At 42.1% G+C, this 19,317-nt stretch overlaps 1 protein-coding gene across 1 annotated transcript; it reads right to left on the bottom strand.

Annotated features, from left to right (window-relative positions):
* Nucleotides 1-1,001: 1,001 nt before the first annotated feature.
* LOC123037787 (histone H2A-like) lies at nucleotides 1,002-1,395 on the bottom strand. The gene has a single exon (XM_044460201.1). The coding sequence runs from the start codon at nucleotides 1,374-1,376 to the stop codon at nucleotides 1,002-1,004; it is 375 nt and encodes a 124-aa protein (XP_044316136.1). The 5' UTR covers nucleotides 1,377-1,395.
* Between the last annotated feature and the right edge of the window lie 17,922 nt (nucleotides 1,396-19,317).

Genomic DNA, 19,317 nt, shown 5'->3' with positions numbered 1-19,317 from the left:
TGTTGCCCGAGTTTTGCTTGGTGTCAGCTGCTTCGTCCTTCAGGCGCTGATTTTCTTCACGAAGGAGGGTTAATTCCTCTATTGATCTATTTAGTTGATCTTTGGTGATGGGGCAGTCCGTCTGATAAAGTTATACAATAAAATTATTATTTAATTTCCCGAACATTTTTAAAACCCAAGATGCTGTGTTCACTAGATACATATTTATACCCGTTACTCGTAGAGTAAAAGGGTATATTGTATTCGTGCAAAAGTATGTAACAGGTAGAAGGAAGCGTTTCCGACCCTATAAAGTATATATATTCTTGTTCAGGATCACTAGCCGAGTCGATCTATCCATGTCCGTCTGTCCGTCTGTCTGTCCGCCTGTCTGTCCGTCTGTCTGTCCGTCTGTCTGTCCGTCTGTCTGTCCGTCTGTCTGTCCGTCTGTCTGTCTGTCCGTATGAACGCTGAGACCTCGGAAACTATCAAAGCTAGAAGATTGGCTTTTGGCATGTAGATTTTAAGAGTTCCTACGCAGCGCAAGTTTGTTTCAAAATGGTGCCACGCCCCCTCTGACGCCCACAAGCCACAAGCTGTGGCCACAGTTTTGATGCTATTATGAAAATTTTGATTGATATGTATTTGTTTCGTCAATACCTATCGATTGGCCTAATAAAAGTTTGCCACGCCCACTCTAACGCCCAAAAACCCATTAAACGCTTAAGCCTGGCTAGCGCCTACATTTCCTCCTTTCATAGCCCGTAGTACCAATGTGCTGGGGTAGATGGCGCAATACAATAGCGCATATTTATATTAAGTTGTTTAGCTGAGTAACGGGTATCTAATCGTCGGGGCACTCGACTATAGCGTTCTCTCTTGTTTTTGTTTGAAATACTTTCTGATGCCTGATGTTCTATTTTAAAATATTAACAGTTCTTTGGTAAAAACTTGGTCGTCCTGAAAATGACGGTTGGGTATGTTTATGTACAAGTATGTAGTTGGCTCTGCTTTTGGAACGTTTAAGCCTTTTTCTCGGTCTTCTTGGGCAACAGAACAGCCTGGGTATTGGGCAATACTCCACCCTTGGCAATGGTGACGCCGGATAGCAGCTTGTTCAATTCCTCGTCGTTGCGTATGGCCAGCTGCAGATGACTCGGGATAATCCTAGTCTTCTTGTTGTCACGAGCAGCATTGCCAGCCAACTCAAGAACCTCGGCGGCCAGATATTCCATCATGGCAGCCAGGTAAACCGGAGCGCCGGCACCAACACGCTTGGCATAGTTGTCCTTGCGGAGCAGACGGTGAATACGGCCCACTGGGAACTGAAGACCAGCCCGGTTGGAGCGGGACTTTGCCTTTCCCTTCACTTTGCCACCTTTTCCACGACCAGACATTTTGCTTTATTTCACTTAGTTCACTCAACACACAAAAACGAATGCACGAGAACAATTGGTAGCCACATATTTATACTTGTTTGCTGCTTGCGCGTTCAGTTAGGGGTGGGTGCCTTATACCTGAAAAGGTTGCTCGAAAAAAAGTATAACCGTGAACGCGTTCCCGCTCCGTTATGATCAGTGAATTGTGTTTGTGAAATTAAAAGTGAACTGAAATAATACCGTCGAAAACTAGTGGAAAGGCCGCTATTGAGAAAAGCTGAATTTCTTAAAATTTCAAAATTCTCAGAATTCAGATAGAGACTGAAAACCAACTTCCCTTTAAGAGACTTACAAATTTCTGTAGAACAGTGGATCCTTATACGATCGAATGAATCCAAAAGTCAACTCCTCATGCAGTTTCGAACACAAACCTCACCGGCGACGCTTATACGCGGCAAACATGTAAATCGTCAAAAGTCCTTGTAAACTTAGAAACATGCCTTACAACAAAAATGCAAAAAAAATCAACAAAGCTTCAATGATGCATAGCAAAGAGACTTCAATAGACAAAACAACACCCGAAGTACAAAAACTTCAGAGCTTTAAAGCTGAAGAAAACAACGAAATCCCAGATGAAAAGGATTTTGAAAACGCGAACGTGAAACGCACACACGACACGTCCTCTGAGGGCGACGATAGCAACGAGGAATTCACCAGCGATGAAGAAGATGAAACACCTAAGTGAGGTATAAGTTAACACAAAACGAATTCGCAACCAAAGTTGGCCACGCGCATCCGGTATTGCACCAGCAAGTAGAAGTGCAAGGGCAACTTTCCGGCTTCGGTCAGTAGCTCCCAAAAAGTGCTGACTGCAGCGTCTGAACCACTTCCCGCTGCAGCGACGACAACGGCAAAGCTCCGACGTTGGCAGAGGCAGCGACAAAGTTATTGGGTATAAATATGGCAATTTATGTAAACATAATTTAGTTCCAATTTTTGTGCAAATAAATACGGACCAAGTGTCCTAAAATTTATATTTTTTTTAAATACTGAAGTCACTCGTGTTTAACTGGAGCCCAACGTTTAAGGGTCCTGTCCGCGGAAATATCCTTGGTATCGAATCAAAGGAACACTCGTAAGAGCACCCCATAGGCTGCCCGGGTTCCATCGATCCGAAAAATAAGTCGCGACTCCAAAAATCACCTGCAAGTGCACCCCATAGGCTGCCCTGGTAACACCGGAAAAAAGGCGCACCAAAGGAAAGGCAACACTGCTGGACGACCCGCCAAGAAAAGGACTCACTTACATCAGACTGCAGGCGATCGCCGTAGACAACTGGACGGGAGTGTCAGGAAGGTACCCCAGTAGCAAGGAGCAAAAAGGACTACTACCAACTGACCGGTTCAGGATGTATTTTATTTTTACTGTAAGCTAACTTTTAATTACAAACCACAAACCAAATAAGAAATCACAAAAGCGAAACATACCTAAAAGAAATCTTTTTAAACAAAAGCTAAAAAGCTAATACAAAGGCAACAAGAAAGAAAAGCTAACTTCGGACGGAGCCGAAGTTGATATACCCTTGCAGAATATTCTATAAATTATATTCTTCAAAATTATTCATATGATGTATTCTTAATACTCATAAAAAGTCCCAAGTTCCTAACTTTAAAAACACCAAAGTTATGGCATTTCCAATCGTTCAGTTATATGGCAGCTATAGGATATAGTCGGCCGATCCTTATGAAATTTGGTAGTTCGGATTGATTGGCCAAAAATAAAACCCATAGAAAATCCCAACTTCCTAACTTTACAAACACCCAAGTTATGGCTTTTCCGATCAATCAGTTATATGGCGGCTATAGGATATAGTCGTCCGATCCTTATGAAATTCGGTAGGTCGGATTAATTGGGCAAAAATAATACTTATAGAAAATCCCAACTTCCTAACTTTAAAAACACCAACGTTATGGCTTTTCCGATCGTTCAGTTATATGGCAGCTATATGATATAGTCGCCCGATCCGGCTCGTTCCGACTTATATACTACCTGCAATAGAAAGACAACTTTTGGGAAAGTTTCAAGCAGATAGCTTTAAAACTGAGGGACTAGTTTGCGTAGAAACGGACGGACGGACAGACGGACAGACGGACATGGCTATATCAACTCAGGAGGTGATCCTGATCAAGAATATATATACTTTATAGGGTCGGAAATGTCTCCTTCACTGCGTTGCAAACTTTTGACTGAAATTATAATACCCTCTGCAAGGGTATAAAAAAGCCACAACAAAAGGAAAAACAAAGCAAAGAATCACACAAAACAAATTATATCTAAAATCTAAAAAATTATTAATTTAAGAATTTATATTTTACTTACAACCCTACACAACCCTACACATACAAAAAATATTTTATTACAATGGCTAATCCTAATAATCTGATCAGGCCCGCGATGCTACCCAATAGTGGGGTACAAGCCCCTGAAATAAACCAAGTCCAAGCAAACTTAGTTAATATGCAAGCCCAAATACAAGAAATAGTAGAGAGAATTCTAAATCAAAAATTAAATCCAGATTCAGTGCCGCTACTCGATCAAACCTATACTGCTAATGCAAATAATATGAATGAATTTGAAAATTTGTAAATTTGTAAAACCGGTGATGCAGAGATGATCAAAATTTTAATAGACACCGGCTCTAATAAAAATTATATCCAACCGCGATTGGTAAAAAAACCAATCCAAAATAATAAATCTTTTTACGTAAGCTCCGTAGCCGGAGATATCCATATCACCCACCACACAATTGCCAACCCATTTGACTTAAAAGATACATTTGTTAAATTCTTTTTACTACCCTCATTAAAATCTTTCGATGCTATTATAGGAAATGATACACTTCGCGAAATCAACGCTCAAATAAATATGCAGGAAGGTTACATTTCAATTAAAAACAAACGTAAAATTAAAATAAAACAGAAAGCTTCTCCCGAAGCACTAACCATACAACATATTTGCAGTTAATGGTTGATTATACATATTCTTAGGCCTATAAAAGACCCAACAGGAAACCTTTATTGAAATTTAGCTGAACATTAAAAAATATCAAAAATACTCGATATATCGATATTTTTTTACGATATTTTTTAATATCATCGAGTGATATTTTTTAAACAGCAAATATCATCAATACGATATTTTTTCAAAATCCAACAACCCTAGAGCAGGCCAACCTTCTTCAAAATGCGCGTCTCTGCGACTGAACGACCGAACTCGAGCGCGAGCGTCAAAATAAGAATTAGAACGAGAGCGAAAAAACCCGAAGGCACACGAAGTGTCGGGGCCTGCCGATTCCAGCACTGGGGCTCCCCGAGTGAAAAATTTTGTGACCAAATTCGTTGTATGAAATGACCAGTCTATATGTTGTATGGTTAGTGCCCGAAGTCAACAAGTTAGATATTCGAATAGACCATACAACAAAAACGCAAAAAGAAAATTTAAAAATTATTTGCTTAAAATTTCCAAACTTATTTGGCGACCCGGACGAAAAACTGACGTACACTACCAAAGTAGAAGCCACTATAAGAAGTACAAACGAAAGTCCAATATACTCGAGGCACTACCCATACCCAGAAGCTCTTAGGCCCGAAGTCGAAAAACAAATTCAAGAGCTACTCGAAAACGGCGTAATTAGACCTTCAAGGTCTCCGTATAATTCTCCAATATGGATTGTACCCAAAAAAATGGATGCCTCCGGACAGAAAAAACATAGAATGGTGATTGACTATAGGAAGCTTAACTTGGTCACTATTCCGGACAGATACCCTATACCAGACATAAGCAATGTACTGGCACAACTAGGACACAATAAATTTTTTTCTGTTTTAGACCTTAAAAGTGGATTTCACCAAATCCTACTCAGACAATCAGACATACAAAAAACTGCATTTTCAGTAAATCAAGGCATATATGAGTTTACCAGACTCCCGTTTGGACTAAAAAATGCCCCTTCCATTTTTCAAAGAGCGCTAGATGACATTCTTAGAGAACATATAGGAATTAGGTGTTTCGTCTACATTGACGACATTATTATCTTCAGTAAAAACGAAGAAAATCATCTAAAAGACATAGAAATTGTATTCAAAATTCTTAAAGACGCAAACATGAGAATTAAGATAGAAGTTGAATTTTTAGGATTTTTAGTAGCAGATACCGGTATTAAAAAAAATCCAAAAAAAGGTGAGAGCAATCGTCGAATTCCCCGAACAAAAGTCACTTAAAGATCTTCGTTCCTTTTTAGGACTGTCAGGGTTCTACCGTCGCTTCATTAAAGATTATGCAAAGCTTGCAAAGCCCCTAACAGCCCTTTTAAGAGGGGAAGAGGGCCGAGGCCGTATCGCAAAAAATGCCTTAAGCAAAACTCTGATTGATCTTGACAAAGAGGCAAAGGAAGCATTTAGAAAATTAAACAAACTCTCGCCTCCGAGGAGGTAATGTTATCATATCCAGACTACAATAAAGAATTTCAATTAACTACCGATGCTTCAGATTATGCTATTGGTGCCGTATTGGCCCAAGAAGAAACCTATAATGTTTATTTCTAGGACTCTAAGTAAGGCAGAAGAAAGTTATGCCCCTAACAAAAAGGAAATGCTAGCTATAATTTGGTCTATACAGACTCTTAGAAATTTTCTGTACGGTCCGACTAAAGTGAAAATATTTACAGACCACGAATCTCTCACACACCCAACTAACCCTAAAAGCCGTAACGATCAGATGAAGAGATGAAAAGCAATTCTAGAGGAGTACAATCACGAACTGCTCCACAAACCTGGCAAAGCAAACGTTGTTGCCGATGCTCTGAGTAGACCTCCCATTCAAACGCGAGGGGAAGTAAACACACTAACAAGCACTATTCACAGCAGTTCTAGTTCTCCTGAGAGACTAATACCAATGACAGAAGAACCAGTAAATGTTTTTAAAAATCAAATACTATTATATTTAGGAAATACACCCTCCTATAAATTCGAACTTGTTTTTCCCACGTACCATAGACACATTATTACAGAACCAATTTTTAATTCAGAAATCTTATCAAAAATTTTAAGAGATAGACTCAACCCGTCCGTCATTAACGGAATTCATACAGATGAAAAAAACCTTAGGTCAACTTCAGGAAATCTATCCACTTTTCAATAAATATAAAACCAGATTCTCAAGCAGACTAGTTAAAGATTTAAAAGACGAAACTGATCAAGAGAATGCAATTATAACAGAGCATAGAAGAGTACATAGAAATAGCTATGAAAACAAACAACAATTGTTAAACAAAGTTTACTTTCCACACATGAGGGCCAAAATAATAAAACTTGTAAAAGAATGCCAAATTTGTAAGGAACATAAATATGAAAGACACCCCAACAAACCAGAGTTACAAAAAACACCAATACCACAATACCCAGGTCAAATTATTCACGTTTATTTTTACCTCACATGCAAACAAGTCGTTTTGACTGCAATAGATAAATTTTCAAAATTTGCACAGGCTAGGATAGTCAAATCTCGAGCAACTCAAGACATAAAAGAACCTTTAAAAGATTTATTAATCAATTTTGGTATCCCAGAAATAGTAGTAATGGATAATGAGAAAACACTTGGTTCGGCTCCCGTAATGCGGATGCTACAAGATCAATTTAATATCGAAGTCTACAAAACACCTCCATATAACAGTTCAGCAAACGTCCAAATCGAACGTTTCCATTCAACACTGTCAGAAATTATTCGGTGCCAAAAGGCCGACATAGTACACGCTTCGTTAAAAGATCTTATAGACAGATCAGTTGTCAAATATAATTATTCAATACACTCAACCACTAACAGAAAACCAGTTGACTTATTTTTTGGAAGAAAGGTAGCACTTAATCCTAAACTACAACAAACAGAGAGACAAAAAATTACAGAGAGAATTACAACCACTCAGGAAAAAGACCTAACATACCATAACAAAAGTAGAGATTAAATAAAAAAATATTCCCCAGGAGATGAGATATTTGTTCAAAATAATAAAAGATTAGGTACAAAACAATCCGCCAGATATAAAAAAGAAACCGTAAAAGAAGACAGAAACACCACAGTACTAACAGAAACTGGAAGAATTATTTATAAACAACTTATTCGAAATTAAATCACATTTACAGAACCCTTTTCACTGCGTGCGCTGCTGACGTACAAATAACTGACTACACGAAATCCAAATCGTGACTCTAATTACCGGACTGGCAAACGGGAACCTTCAGATTAATTCATATTATTGACTTAGAAATATACGAAGAAACACTTGAAAAAATTAATTACACTGCTAACTATAAATTAAAAACATACGACCCAATATTGCCATTTATAACCGAAGAAATTGGAATTTCAAAAAATTTAATTAATAACCTCAAGATTAAGAGTAGAAGGAAAAGACATATAGATTTATTAGGCAGCGCCTGGAAATGGTTAGCTGGATCTCCCGACAGTAGAGATTTCGAAATAGTTCAAGAAAAAATAAATTCAGCATTAACTAACAACAACAATCAAGTTATTCTAAACAGACTTATCGTAGAAAAAATAAATAATATCACCCAGGCCAATGCAAATCTTATAAACAGCTTAAAATACGGAGGAGATCCTCAAAGAAACACTAGCACAATATTAATGTTTCAAATTAAAATGCTTAAAGAAGAAATTGTCAACTTAAACCACGCAATACAATGGGCAAAAGCAGATATTAGTAACACCCAGATATTAGGAGATGAAGAGGTAAATGAAGTTATAAGAACACTTGATCAAGACCAGTTGCCATACACTAATTTTGAAGAAGCCATGAAAATAGCAGAAGTAAGCGTAGCAAGCAATGGGCCAACACTTATTTATATCATTAAAATTCCTATAACCGACACCAACTATTGTGAAGAACTTTTAATCAAACCAATAAAAATTGGTCAATATGTTAATAAAATTCAAAGCGAAAATGTAATCAAATGTAAAGGAAAACTTTTTGCAAAAATTTCCAAATGTAATAATTATAATGAGATAACCATTTGTAAACATAGAAATATGATAGACATAAGTAATTCCTCTTGCCTAACAAATTTATTAAAAAGTCGCTCTGCCACCTGCACTCGAATCAACAACCAACACATTCCAGTTATTGACGAACTCGCACCTGGAGTCATTCTACTCAACAAATTCTCCGGCAACGTACAAATAAATGGGACATCCACAATTCTCAACGGAACCTTTGTTATTAACTTCAGAAATTCCACAATTAATATTGATGGACAGACCTTCACCAACAAAGACACGGTACAGTATCACCCGATGCCATCAATTCTCCAAACTGAGATGACCATTAAAAAGATAGAAGAAAAGCTGTCATTAGAATTGGTAAAAGAACTGAACATCAACAATACCAAGACCTTGGAACTGTTAAAAACAACATCGCATACAGTCGATTATAATAATAAGTTCCATAATAATCATCGGACTAACTGCACTAGCTAGCCGCTTCTTGATTAAAAGGGTCAAAATACTGCACATCAACAAAATAGCTTCTGATAACGAGATCAATGACCGCATCGAGCGTGGACACTCGATTTTAAAGGTGGAGGAGTTAACACAAAACGAATTCGCAACCAAAGTTGGCCACGCGCATCCGGTATTGCACCAGCAAGTAGAAGTGCAAGGGCAACTTCCCGGCTTCGGTCAGTAGCTCCCAAAAAGTGCTGACTGCAGCGTCTGAACCACTTCCCGCTGCAGCGACGACAACGGCAAAGCTCCGACGTTGGCAGAGGCAGCGACAAAGTTATTGGGTATAAATATGGCAATTTCTGTAAACATAATTTAGTTCCAATTTTTGTGCAAATAAATACAGACCAAGTGTCCTAAAATTTATATTTTTTTAAATACTGAAGTCACTCGTGTTTAACTTATCAAATGTATATCTCGGTCTGAGGAACTTGTGAGATGGTTCTGAAGCCGCCTAGCTGGGGCGACCGAGCGGGTCACAGGTTGCGGATAGCGGACGACCTCACTCGAGACCAACTGCGAATAAGCTGGCGGTGGAAGTCAAACACGGAATCGTGGACGGAAACCCCAGCAAATAAGCAGTCTTGGACACCCAGCGGGTATCTTGCAACGAGGCAGTACCGCCGATGCGATTTGTTCAGCCGCATCTAAACAGTTGCTTTACACAAACCCAATATCCCCCACACACCACCTACCCACTTCCTCTCCCAAACAACATCTCACTCCGGGCCGGACTACGGTGTAATTCGGACCGTGCCAAGAGTCAGCCTGGCTGGGGGCTCGGATCAACAACTAGCTCAGTCTCAAACGGTGGGCTCAGGGAGATGGCGACCCCCTGTTCTATCTACCGTCTTACCCGGGTACCGCGGATCTCTGCCCGGGCGGACCTTTCCCCTTCTCCGCAGCTCGTGAGACCAATTATGGAAACAATAAATAAAAAGACAAATAAGAAAACGGAGACGGGAACTCCACAAAAACCCGGCGCTGCAAAGATGAACGATGGTTCCACTGCAAGCACCAGTAGGGCTCAGAAAGGGCCCCATCCCAAACTAGGGATGTCGGGAGACAGAAAGACTGTCGCTAACGCCTCCGCTATGTGCGCATCTGCGCCAAAACCAGCGGTAGGCGCAGCAAAGTCGATCGGGTCACCCGCTGGTGTTAAGTAGTTCACATACGCAGAGAGACGGACTGCCGCCCAAACCCTGCGCTCGCATGCCAGAAGCAATGTCGCCACGCCTTCGCCCGAATGGCTAAAGAAGGTAGAGTGGGCAAGGACGGTGTTTCCTAACTATGGGCAAGAGAAGCCCCAGCAAGAAGGTGCTCAGGCGAAGAGGCAACGCTCCATAGAGCTGCCCGGGCCGTCGGCGAAGAGATCGAAGATCCAACCGTCGGTCTCCTTTGCCGAGATTACCAAAGATCGGGTCCTACTTGGACTTATAGACAGGGGAAATCCGGAGAACAGGATCCCCAGAAATAAATGGAAGGCGGTTGAGTCCAAGCTGTCTCTTATTTGCCTGCGTATGGTACGCGAGAAGCCCGGTTTATCGCCTTGCTGTATGGACGCGGGCTGGTACCAGGGCAGTGTAAAAGTGGTGGCCTGCGATAATCAGCGATCAGCTGACCTATACAAACAGGCGGTAGCACAGCTCGGAGCAGTTTACGAAGGGGCGAACATAGTCGCACTAGATTGGTGTGACGTCCCCAGTAGACCACTAGCCAGAATTTGGCTCCCAGCAGCAATCGTATCACCGGAGGACATCCTTTATATGTTGCAAGAATGCAACCCACATCTCCCCACAAAAGACTGGAAAGTCGTTAAGGTGGAGGAGCACGCAGGTGACGTGAACCAAGCGATCGTGGTGCTGAATAAGGAGTCCGTCGCTCCCATAGAGGCTGCTCGGGGAACGCTCAACTATGGTTTCAGTGCCATACATATAAAGATTTACAAAGGGGACTCTAATTCCTCGGGAAGTCCTGCCGGCAACCCAGCTGAGCAGGTGCTTGCGGAGGAAGTGGAGGCCCCTGGTGTGCCGGAGGACGGCTACTCAACCGACTCGTCGCTGAGAAGAGAGATGCGAGCGCTGGGACCAGCAATCGATGAAGTGGACCTGAGCGATTCGGAGGCCGACGTTACTGTGGTGGAGGTTGCAGCTGGGGATGTCGCTAAGACTCCTGCAGATCAACCTACATCACAGTAAAGCAGCGTCCGCTGCTCTTTTGCTTCGCCTGGCCAAAGGCGAAGCCGACGTGGTCTTAGTTCAGGAACCCTGGGTAGCAGGAGGCAGGGTTGCTGGACTAGGAACAAAAGATTACAAGCTTAAGCTTGACCCCAAACAAGGTAAAATTCGAACCTGCATTATAGCCAAACGGCATTTTAGTACATTTCTGCTTCGCAATTACAGCAACGGAGACAACACAGCAATAAGCCTGGAGCTGCAAAGCGGCTCTATTAGGATGCGCTAGTCAGAGGACTGGTACAGGAATGTGAAGAGCTTAAGAAAGGTTTGGTGATAGGATGCGATGCAAATGCCCACCATACTCAGTGGGGCTGCCCTATCAACAACGACAGAGGTGAGTCTTTATTTGATTTCATTCTAAATTCGAACTTATTTCTTTGTAACAGGGGCAATACCCCTACTTTTATAACAAAAACGTGCCAAACGATCATAGATCTAACCCTGGCATCAGATTCACTCATAAACACAGTCACAAATTGGGCTGTCTCCGACGAGCACTCATTTTCAGATCATAGGTTTATAGAGACAACTTTGTCCCTAGTGTCAGCTGCACCGGTCAGTTTTGCCAACCCCAGGCGGGCAAACTGGAATAAATACAAAGAAATTATATCGAGCTTCCTCCTAAGGGAGCCACCAGAAAGCACTCTTTGCACTCAGGAGCTAGAAAATATAGTAAACAAATTCACAGAACGCGGCATTTACAACTGCATGCCCGTTAGGGAAACCAAGAGGAAAGAAAAAATCCTCAGAGCCAAATGCAGAAACCTGTTCAACACAGCGAAAGCTACAAATGAGGACATAAACTGGCAAAGCTACAAAAAGGAACTAGCCACATACAAAAAGGCCATCAGAAAAGAGAAGAGAACTGCGTGGCAGAACTTCTGCTCGGATATTGAAAAGACAACTGATGCCGCAAGGGTCAGAAAAATACTTTCTAAGATAGCCGTATCCTTGGGCTATCTCCAAAAGGCTGACGGATCATGGTCGGACTCTAGTGAAGAATCCCTAAACCTACTCCTAGACGCTCACTTCCCAGGGAGCCTGCAAACAGGACATCCCCCAGGAAGACACACTGGAGAAGGAATAAAATTAAATCTCCTACTATCACTACCGTAATATAAACTGATCCATTCATAGTTTTAAACCATACAAATCGCCGGGACCGGACAATATAACACCGGCACATATTCAGCAAGCAGGAGAGCTAGCTACAAACTGGCTGAGAAAAATCTTCCAGACCATTTTTGCAGTAGGTAGTTCTCCACCTACAGCATGGCGGGAAACGAAAGTCGTTTTCATCCCTAAGGCAGGGAAGGCCACCCATACTACAGCGAAGGATTTCAGACCGATAAGTCTGACATCATTCCTGCTAAAAATCCTAGAAAGACTGATAGGTCTACACATTAGAGACATCATTGACCCGACGCAGATATCAGAGGCGCAACACGCATACACCAAAGGTAAGTCGACCGAATCGGCGCTACACTTGGTAGTAAGCAACATCGAGAAATCACTCAGTATAGTACAAGAATACACCTTGATCGCCTTCCTTGACATAGAAGGAGCTTTCAACAACGTGCTTCCCACGGCAATAACAGAATCCCTCACTGAACTAGGGGTTGAGCCACCGCTGGTGGGGCTGATCCACAAATTGCTGATAAGCAGACTGGTCACGGCCACACTAGGGACCTCGACCCAGACTAGATTAGTGAATAGAGGCACTCCGCAAGGAGGTGTACTATCACCCCTCTTATGGAATATCGCGGTAAATAAACTACTGCGGATTCTTGAAGGAGGAGGCTGTAAAATAGTGGCATACGCAGACGATGTCGCTATCATCTTTAATGGTAAGTATCCACAAACGTTATGCGATCTTATGACCGCAAAACTAAAAACACTATCGGAATGGACTACAAAGAACGGACAAAGAACAAAATCCCAAAACTTAACCCACCCACTTTAAACAACCGGAGGACGGCTACTCAACCGACTCGTCGCTGAGAAGAGAGATGCGAGCGCTGGGACCAGCAATCGATGAAGTGGACCTGAGCGATTCGGAGGCCGACGTTACTGTGGTGGAGGTTGCAGCTGGGGATGTCGCTAAGACTCCTGCAGATCAACCTACATCACAGTAAAGCAGCGTCCGCTGCTCTTTTGCTTCGCCTGGCCAAAGGCGAAGCCGACGTGGTCTTAGTTCAGGAACCCTGGGTAGCAGGAGGCAGGGTTGCTGGACTAGGAACAAAAGATTACAAGCTTAAGCTTGACCCCAAACAAGGTAAAATTCGAACCTGCATTATAGCCAAACGGCATTTTAGTACATTTCTGCTTCGCAATTACAGCAACGGAGACAACACAGCAATAAGCCTGGAGCTGCAAAGCGGCTCTATTAGGATGCGCTAGTCAGAGGACTGGTACAGGAATGTGAAGAGCTTAAGAAAGGTTTGGTGATAGGATGCGATGCAAATGCCCACCATACTCAGTGGGGCTGCCCTATCAACAACGACAGAGGTGAGTCTTTATTTGATTTCATTCTAAATTCGAACTTATTTCTTTGTAACAGGGGCAATACCCCTACTTTTATAACAAAAACGTGCCAAACGATCATAGATCTAACCCTGGCATCAGATTCACTCATAAACACAGTCACAAACTGGGCTGTCTCCGACGAGCACTCATTTTCAGATCATAGGTTTATAGAGACAACTTTGTCCCTAGTGTCAGCTGCACCGGTCAGTTTTGCCAACCCCAGGCGGGCAAACTGGAATAAATACAAAGAAATTATATCGAGCTTCCTCCTAAGGGAGCCACCAGAAAGCACTCTTTGCACTCAGGAGCTAGAAAATATAGTAAACAAATTCACAGAACGCGGCATTTACAACTGCATGCCCGTTAGGGAAACCAAGAGGAAAGAAAAAATCCTCAGAGCCAAATGCAGAAACCTGTTCAACACAGCGAAAGCTACAAATGAGGACATAAACTGGCAAAGCTACAAAAAGGAACTAGCCACATACAAAAAGGCCATCAGAAAAGAGAAGAGAACTGCGTGGCAGAACTTCTGCTCGGATATTGAAAAGACAACTGATGCCGCAAGGGTCAGAAAAATACTTTCTAAGATAGCCGTATCCTTGGGCTATCTCCAAAAGGCTGACGGATCATGGTCGGACTCTAGTGAAGAATCCCTAAACCTACTCCTAGACGCTCACTTCCCAGGGAGCCTGCAAACAGGACATCCCCCAGGAAGACACACTGGAGAAGGAATAAAATTAAATCTCCTACTATCACTACCGTAATATAAACTGGTCCATTCATAGTTTTAAACCATACAAATCGCCGGGACCGGACAATATAACACCGGCACATATTCAGCAAGCAGGAGAGCTAGCTACAAACTGGCTGAGAAAAACTTCCCAGACCATTTTTGCAGTAGGTAGTTCTCCACCTACAGCATGGCGGGAAACGAAAGTCGTTTTCATCCCTAAGGCAGGGAAGGCCACCCATACTACAGCGAAGGATTTCAGACCGATAAGTCTGACATCATTCCTGCTAAAAATCCTAGAAAGACTGATAGGTCTACACATTAGAGACATCATTGACCCGACGCAGATATCAGAGGCGCAACACGCATACACCAAAGGTAAGTCGACCGAATCGGCGCTACACTTGGTAGTAAGCAACATCGAGAAATCACTCAGTATAGTACAAGAATACACCTTGATCGCCTTCCTTGACATAGAAGGAGCTTTCAACAACGTGCTTCCCACGGCAATAACAGAATCCCTCACTGAACTAGGGGTTGAGCCACCGCTGGTGGGGCTGATCCACAAATTGCTGATAAGCAGACTGGTCACGGCCACACTAGGGACCTCGACCCAGACTAGATTAGTGAATAGAGGCACTCCGCAAGGAGGTGTACTATCACCCCTCTTATGGAATATCGCGGTAAATAAACTACTGCGGATTCTTGAAGGAGGAGGCTGTAAAATAGTGGCATACGCAGACGATGTCGCTATCATCTTTAATGGTAAGTATCCACAAACGTTATGCGATCTTATGACCGCAAAACTAAAAACACTATCGGAATGGACTACAAAGAACGGACAAAGAACAAAATCCCAAAACTTAACCCACCCACTTTAAACAACTGTAATCTCTCTTTTAGCGGGCACGCAAGATACTTGGGGTTAGTATTAGATAAGCGTCTTAAATGGGGCTTAAACAACCAAGAGAGAACCAAGAAAGCGACCATTGCACTTTACTCTTGTAAAAAAGGAATCGGGCTAAGATGGGGTATGTCCCCTAAAATCGTCAATTGGATATACACAGCGGTAGTCAAGCCAATCCTACTATATGGAGTGGCTCTGTGGTGTACCGCTTTACACAAACAATGTATCTTAACTCCCCTTAACAAAGTGCAGCGCATGGCGGCTTTTTGTATTAGTGGAGCCCTTCGAACTACCCCAAACGAATCGCTGAATGCGATCTTGAACCTCCAGAGCCTGGACTTAGCAGGCATGGAAAGGGCGAAATCGGCAGCGATTCGACTAAGGGATACGGGGCAATGGAAAGCCCAACTGTATGGCACGCTAAGATTCTTCAGCATGACAAATTGATCCCGCCAAAAACGGATCTATGTAAAACCCGTGAATATAGTCACACGCCCTTCGAAGCTCTGATCCCAGGCAGGGAAGTATGGGATCGGGGCCGACCGGGCTCAATAGACGCAATCTGTTTATATACAGACGGCTCCAAACTAGACGGACACGTAGGTGGAGGCATATACTCCGAGCAATTAGAGATCAGGCAGTCATTCAGACTTCCCGACCACTGCAGTGTCTTCCAAGCGGAAGTGTATGCTATAATGGAAGCACTTGTCTTTTTAAGGGACTTAAACACCCAGAACAGACACATAAACATATATAGTGATAGCCAAGCGGCTATTAAATAAATCTACTCGACGAATACAAACTCCCGAACAATAGCAGACTGTCGCAAATCTCTCCACGAGATGGCTAGTCAGTTTACTGTCAGCCTTATATGGGTTCCGGGTCACCGGGATATCGTAGGCAACTGTATAGCAGACGAGCTAGCCAGGCAAGGCTACTTGCAAGCTAATTATTAAAAACCATTTCAGCAAATTAGCCAACACTCATTGGCAAAACACACCGCAATGCCGAATCTCTCACCAGACATGGCCTGCAATAAGCAATAAGAAAACATCAGAACTACTCAATTTCAGCCGCACTGAGAGCGGCATGCTAATTCGAGTACTCACAGGCCACTGGCTCGTTGGCGCACACGCCGGCAGGCTAAAAGCCCCAAAAAATGATTTTTGTAGAAGCTGCAGGGATGACGAAGAAGAGGGAACGGTGGAACACCTACTCTGTTCATGCCCAGCCCTATGCAGGCTTAGACTGAAACACTTAGGATATCCTTTCATAAATGACCTGACCGAAATATCGCAGATTAACCTGAAGAGTCTAAGCTCTTTTATTAAATCCTCCGGATGGGGGACTTGCTGATCGACCAACCTACAGGCTGACTCTTAACGGATAGGGGACCCAAAAATATAGAGATCATACGGTATCAAAATGGACCCATAGAGGTCTAAGTGTGCCAGGCTATAGTCTGGCAGCCGTCCTAACCTAACCTAACCTAACTTATATCAAGGGATCAGCTTGCTATACTACTGGAAGAACTTTAAAGCCAAAAGGAAGTCATCAAAGATCTTCAGCAACAGCTGAGCATCGCAAAAGCCAATTCAAACATCAATCCATTTGCGATAGAAGAGAACAACAACAATCAACACTTTCCTACTTTGGAATCATCCTTGAGCCATCCACAACTGAAGAAGACATCGATTTTCAAAATAATCTGAAAAACCTCCCAGTCATCGTCCTGTACAACGAAAGTCCTAAGAAAATTAAAGGTATTCTTTCTAACAAATATACTCTTAATTTAGTAAATAACAAGAGAGAACGCTATAATCGAGTGCCTCGACTATTAGATACCCGTTACTCAGCTAAACAACTTAATATAAATATGCCTTCTTGAATGTTTTTCGCCGCTCGAATAAGCTCCCGATTTTTATGTTAAAATCGGTACCCAGGGAACACCACGTGGAGGCCGTTGATTTGCAACGGGGTCTTTCAAACCAAAATAAAATTTGGGGACCTACGAGTCGACTTGAGTTGCCAAACATTATTCAAGTTTGGAATCTCCATGTTCCCCAAAATTTTGTTTATCCGTAAGATACGGAAGGCATACTTATGTACTTACTACTAATACCTTTTTGACCTTACTAATTAGTTTTTTTTTTTGGGTTTTTGCGTTTTTTTTTAATAAAAAAAAAAATTAGTTTTTTAAGTATATACATACTATACAAAAATTTTGCATTTAATTTTTTTTTTGGGGTTTTTTGTTTTATTTAATTTACTATAAAATTTAATTTAGTTACTTTAAAAAAAATTTAGCATGCAACTATTTATTTTTTTTTGTTTTTACTATACTATAAAAAAATTGTGCATGCAACTATTTAATTTTTTTGGGTCTTTTGTTTAATTTAAATATATTCATACTATAAATATAATATATACAATTTTCCCTACCTATTCAGCCTCCCTAACACTAACTAATATACCACTGTGGTAGCTATATGTGGTCTCAAATGTGCGCGCAGTGGCCCTACTATCGAAAATATTTGAAAACGCCCAATCAATATGCGTATTGCAATTGGTTGTCGACGAGTCCAAATCTAGCAACGAACTAAACCCTTTTACATCTGCTAGAAAATCGAAAACTCTCCTACAGCAGCCAGAGATGGAGTGAAGGCATAAATACAAATCTCCTAACACTAAACTATTACTATTTAAAAATGTGTGCCGCTGAAATAACTCCTTAAACTCTGTTTCAAACTTTAACAACGGATAGGTCGGATAGGTCACCTAAAGATGGCAAACTCGAACACTGGAGAGGCTAAATTTGAGGAATTAGCCAGAAAGCGACCACTTGAACAAAGACTGACATTCTCAAAGAGTTCGTTTCTAACGAATACGAGAATGCCTCTTTTTGGTCGAGCTCCGTTAGCTACTGACTGGCAATCTAGTCGCACTGCTGTGGCGAAGCTAGGAATGTCGTATGCTTCATTTAATTATGTGGAAGCCTCAACGAAGCACAGAATGGAAGACATAAGCATTAGCTGATCGGAACACACATCGCTAATGTGGCAGTGCAAGCTTTCCGTATTATGGAAAAAGACATGAAGTTTCGGACTATTGAGTAAACAATCGAAATGGGTACTCACTAACTTAGCGGAACGCAGTTCTCGGAGCTCTTCCTAGGAAGGCGATCCCTGGGCGGATCTTGGGGGGACGAAAGGTCCAATAATATAGAGACCTGCTGCACTTGTGGCTCTGCTACAGGCTACGTACAGCGCAGCTCTCTGCATGCTAGGACTAGTGTGAACCACCACTTTGCTGTACGTAGCGCCTTAACTTTTGTGAATAGTTATTGCTTCTGCAGGTACCACTGGAAACTGCTTTCGATCAATGGTTGTGGCCTGGTTAGAATTAATCTGAAAGCTTTTTATGATCTTAACTACTGGGGTCCATGAAGCCTCTTGGCGATGACTGCACTTTGATCGTGCAGCTACTCCTATACTATCTAAAAATTGTATCCAAAGAATGTTTGGAGAGTTGTACGTGTTGAAACCTATCTCCCTAAGGACACCAGTGGCTCCGTTTACGAGACCATCTGATGTGTCTACATTGACCGTCATCATGTATTTAGCAGTGGTTTTTAAAATGAGTGAGTTACACAAACCTTGTTTCTCAGATGTTTTTAATGCCCTAGCTTGTTCCAGACATCTGTTCCCCTGCTCTGAGCTAATATGTGCAGATTTTACAGAGTCAATGGCTTCCGAAATGAACTGATCAGTGGGAATCGAGTTGATCTTCTCCCTATTGTATCGGTCTGTGTCCTGATTGCTTGAAAAAAGGTGAATGGAGTCATTTGGAATCTGACTTTCTACGGAAGTGCGGCCTCTAAGTAGGACAATATCTTCAGACGACATTTGGCCGGAGGCCATGTTGTTGAGTGCTATTGCAAACGGCTGGTCATCTCGCTGTCGCATTATCTCTGTGAGCTCGAAAAAC

Source organism: Drosophila rhopaloa, unplaced genomic scaffold (assembly GCF_018152115.1).
Source record: "Drosophila rhopaloa isolate 14029-0021.01 unplaced genomic scaffold, ASM1815211v1 contig_2, whole genome shotgun sequence".
Taxonomy (NCBI): domain Eukaryota; kingdom Metazoa; phylum Arthropoda; class Insecta; order Diptera; family Drosophilidae; genus Drosophila; species Drosophila rhopaloa.
Note: the sequence above shows the minus strand (reverse complement) of the source record. Positions and strands in the feature narration are given on the sequence as shown.

Coding starts and splice junctions, on each gene's coding strand:
- LOC123037787 (XM_044460201.1), bottom strand. CDS start 1,376: ATGTCTGGTCGTGGAAAAGGTGGCAAAGTGAAGGGAAAGGCAAAGTCC.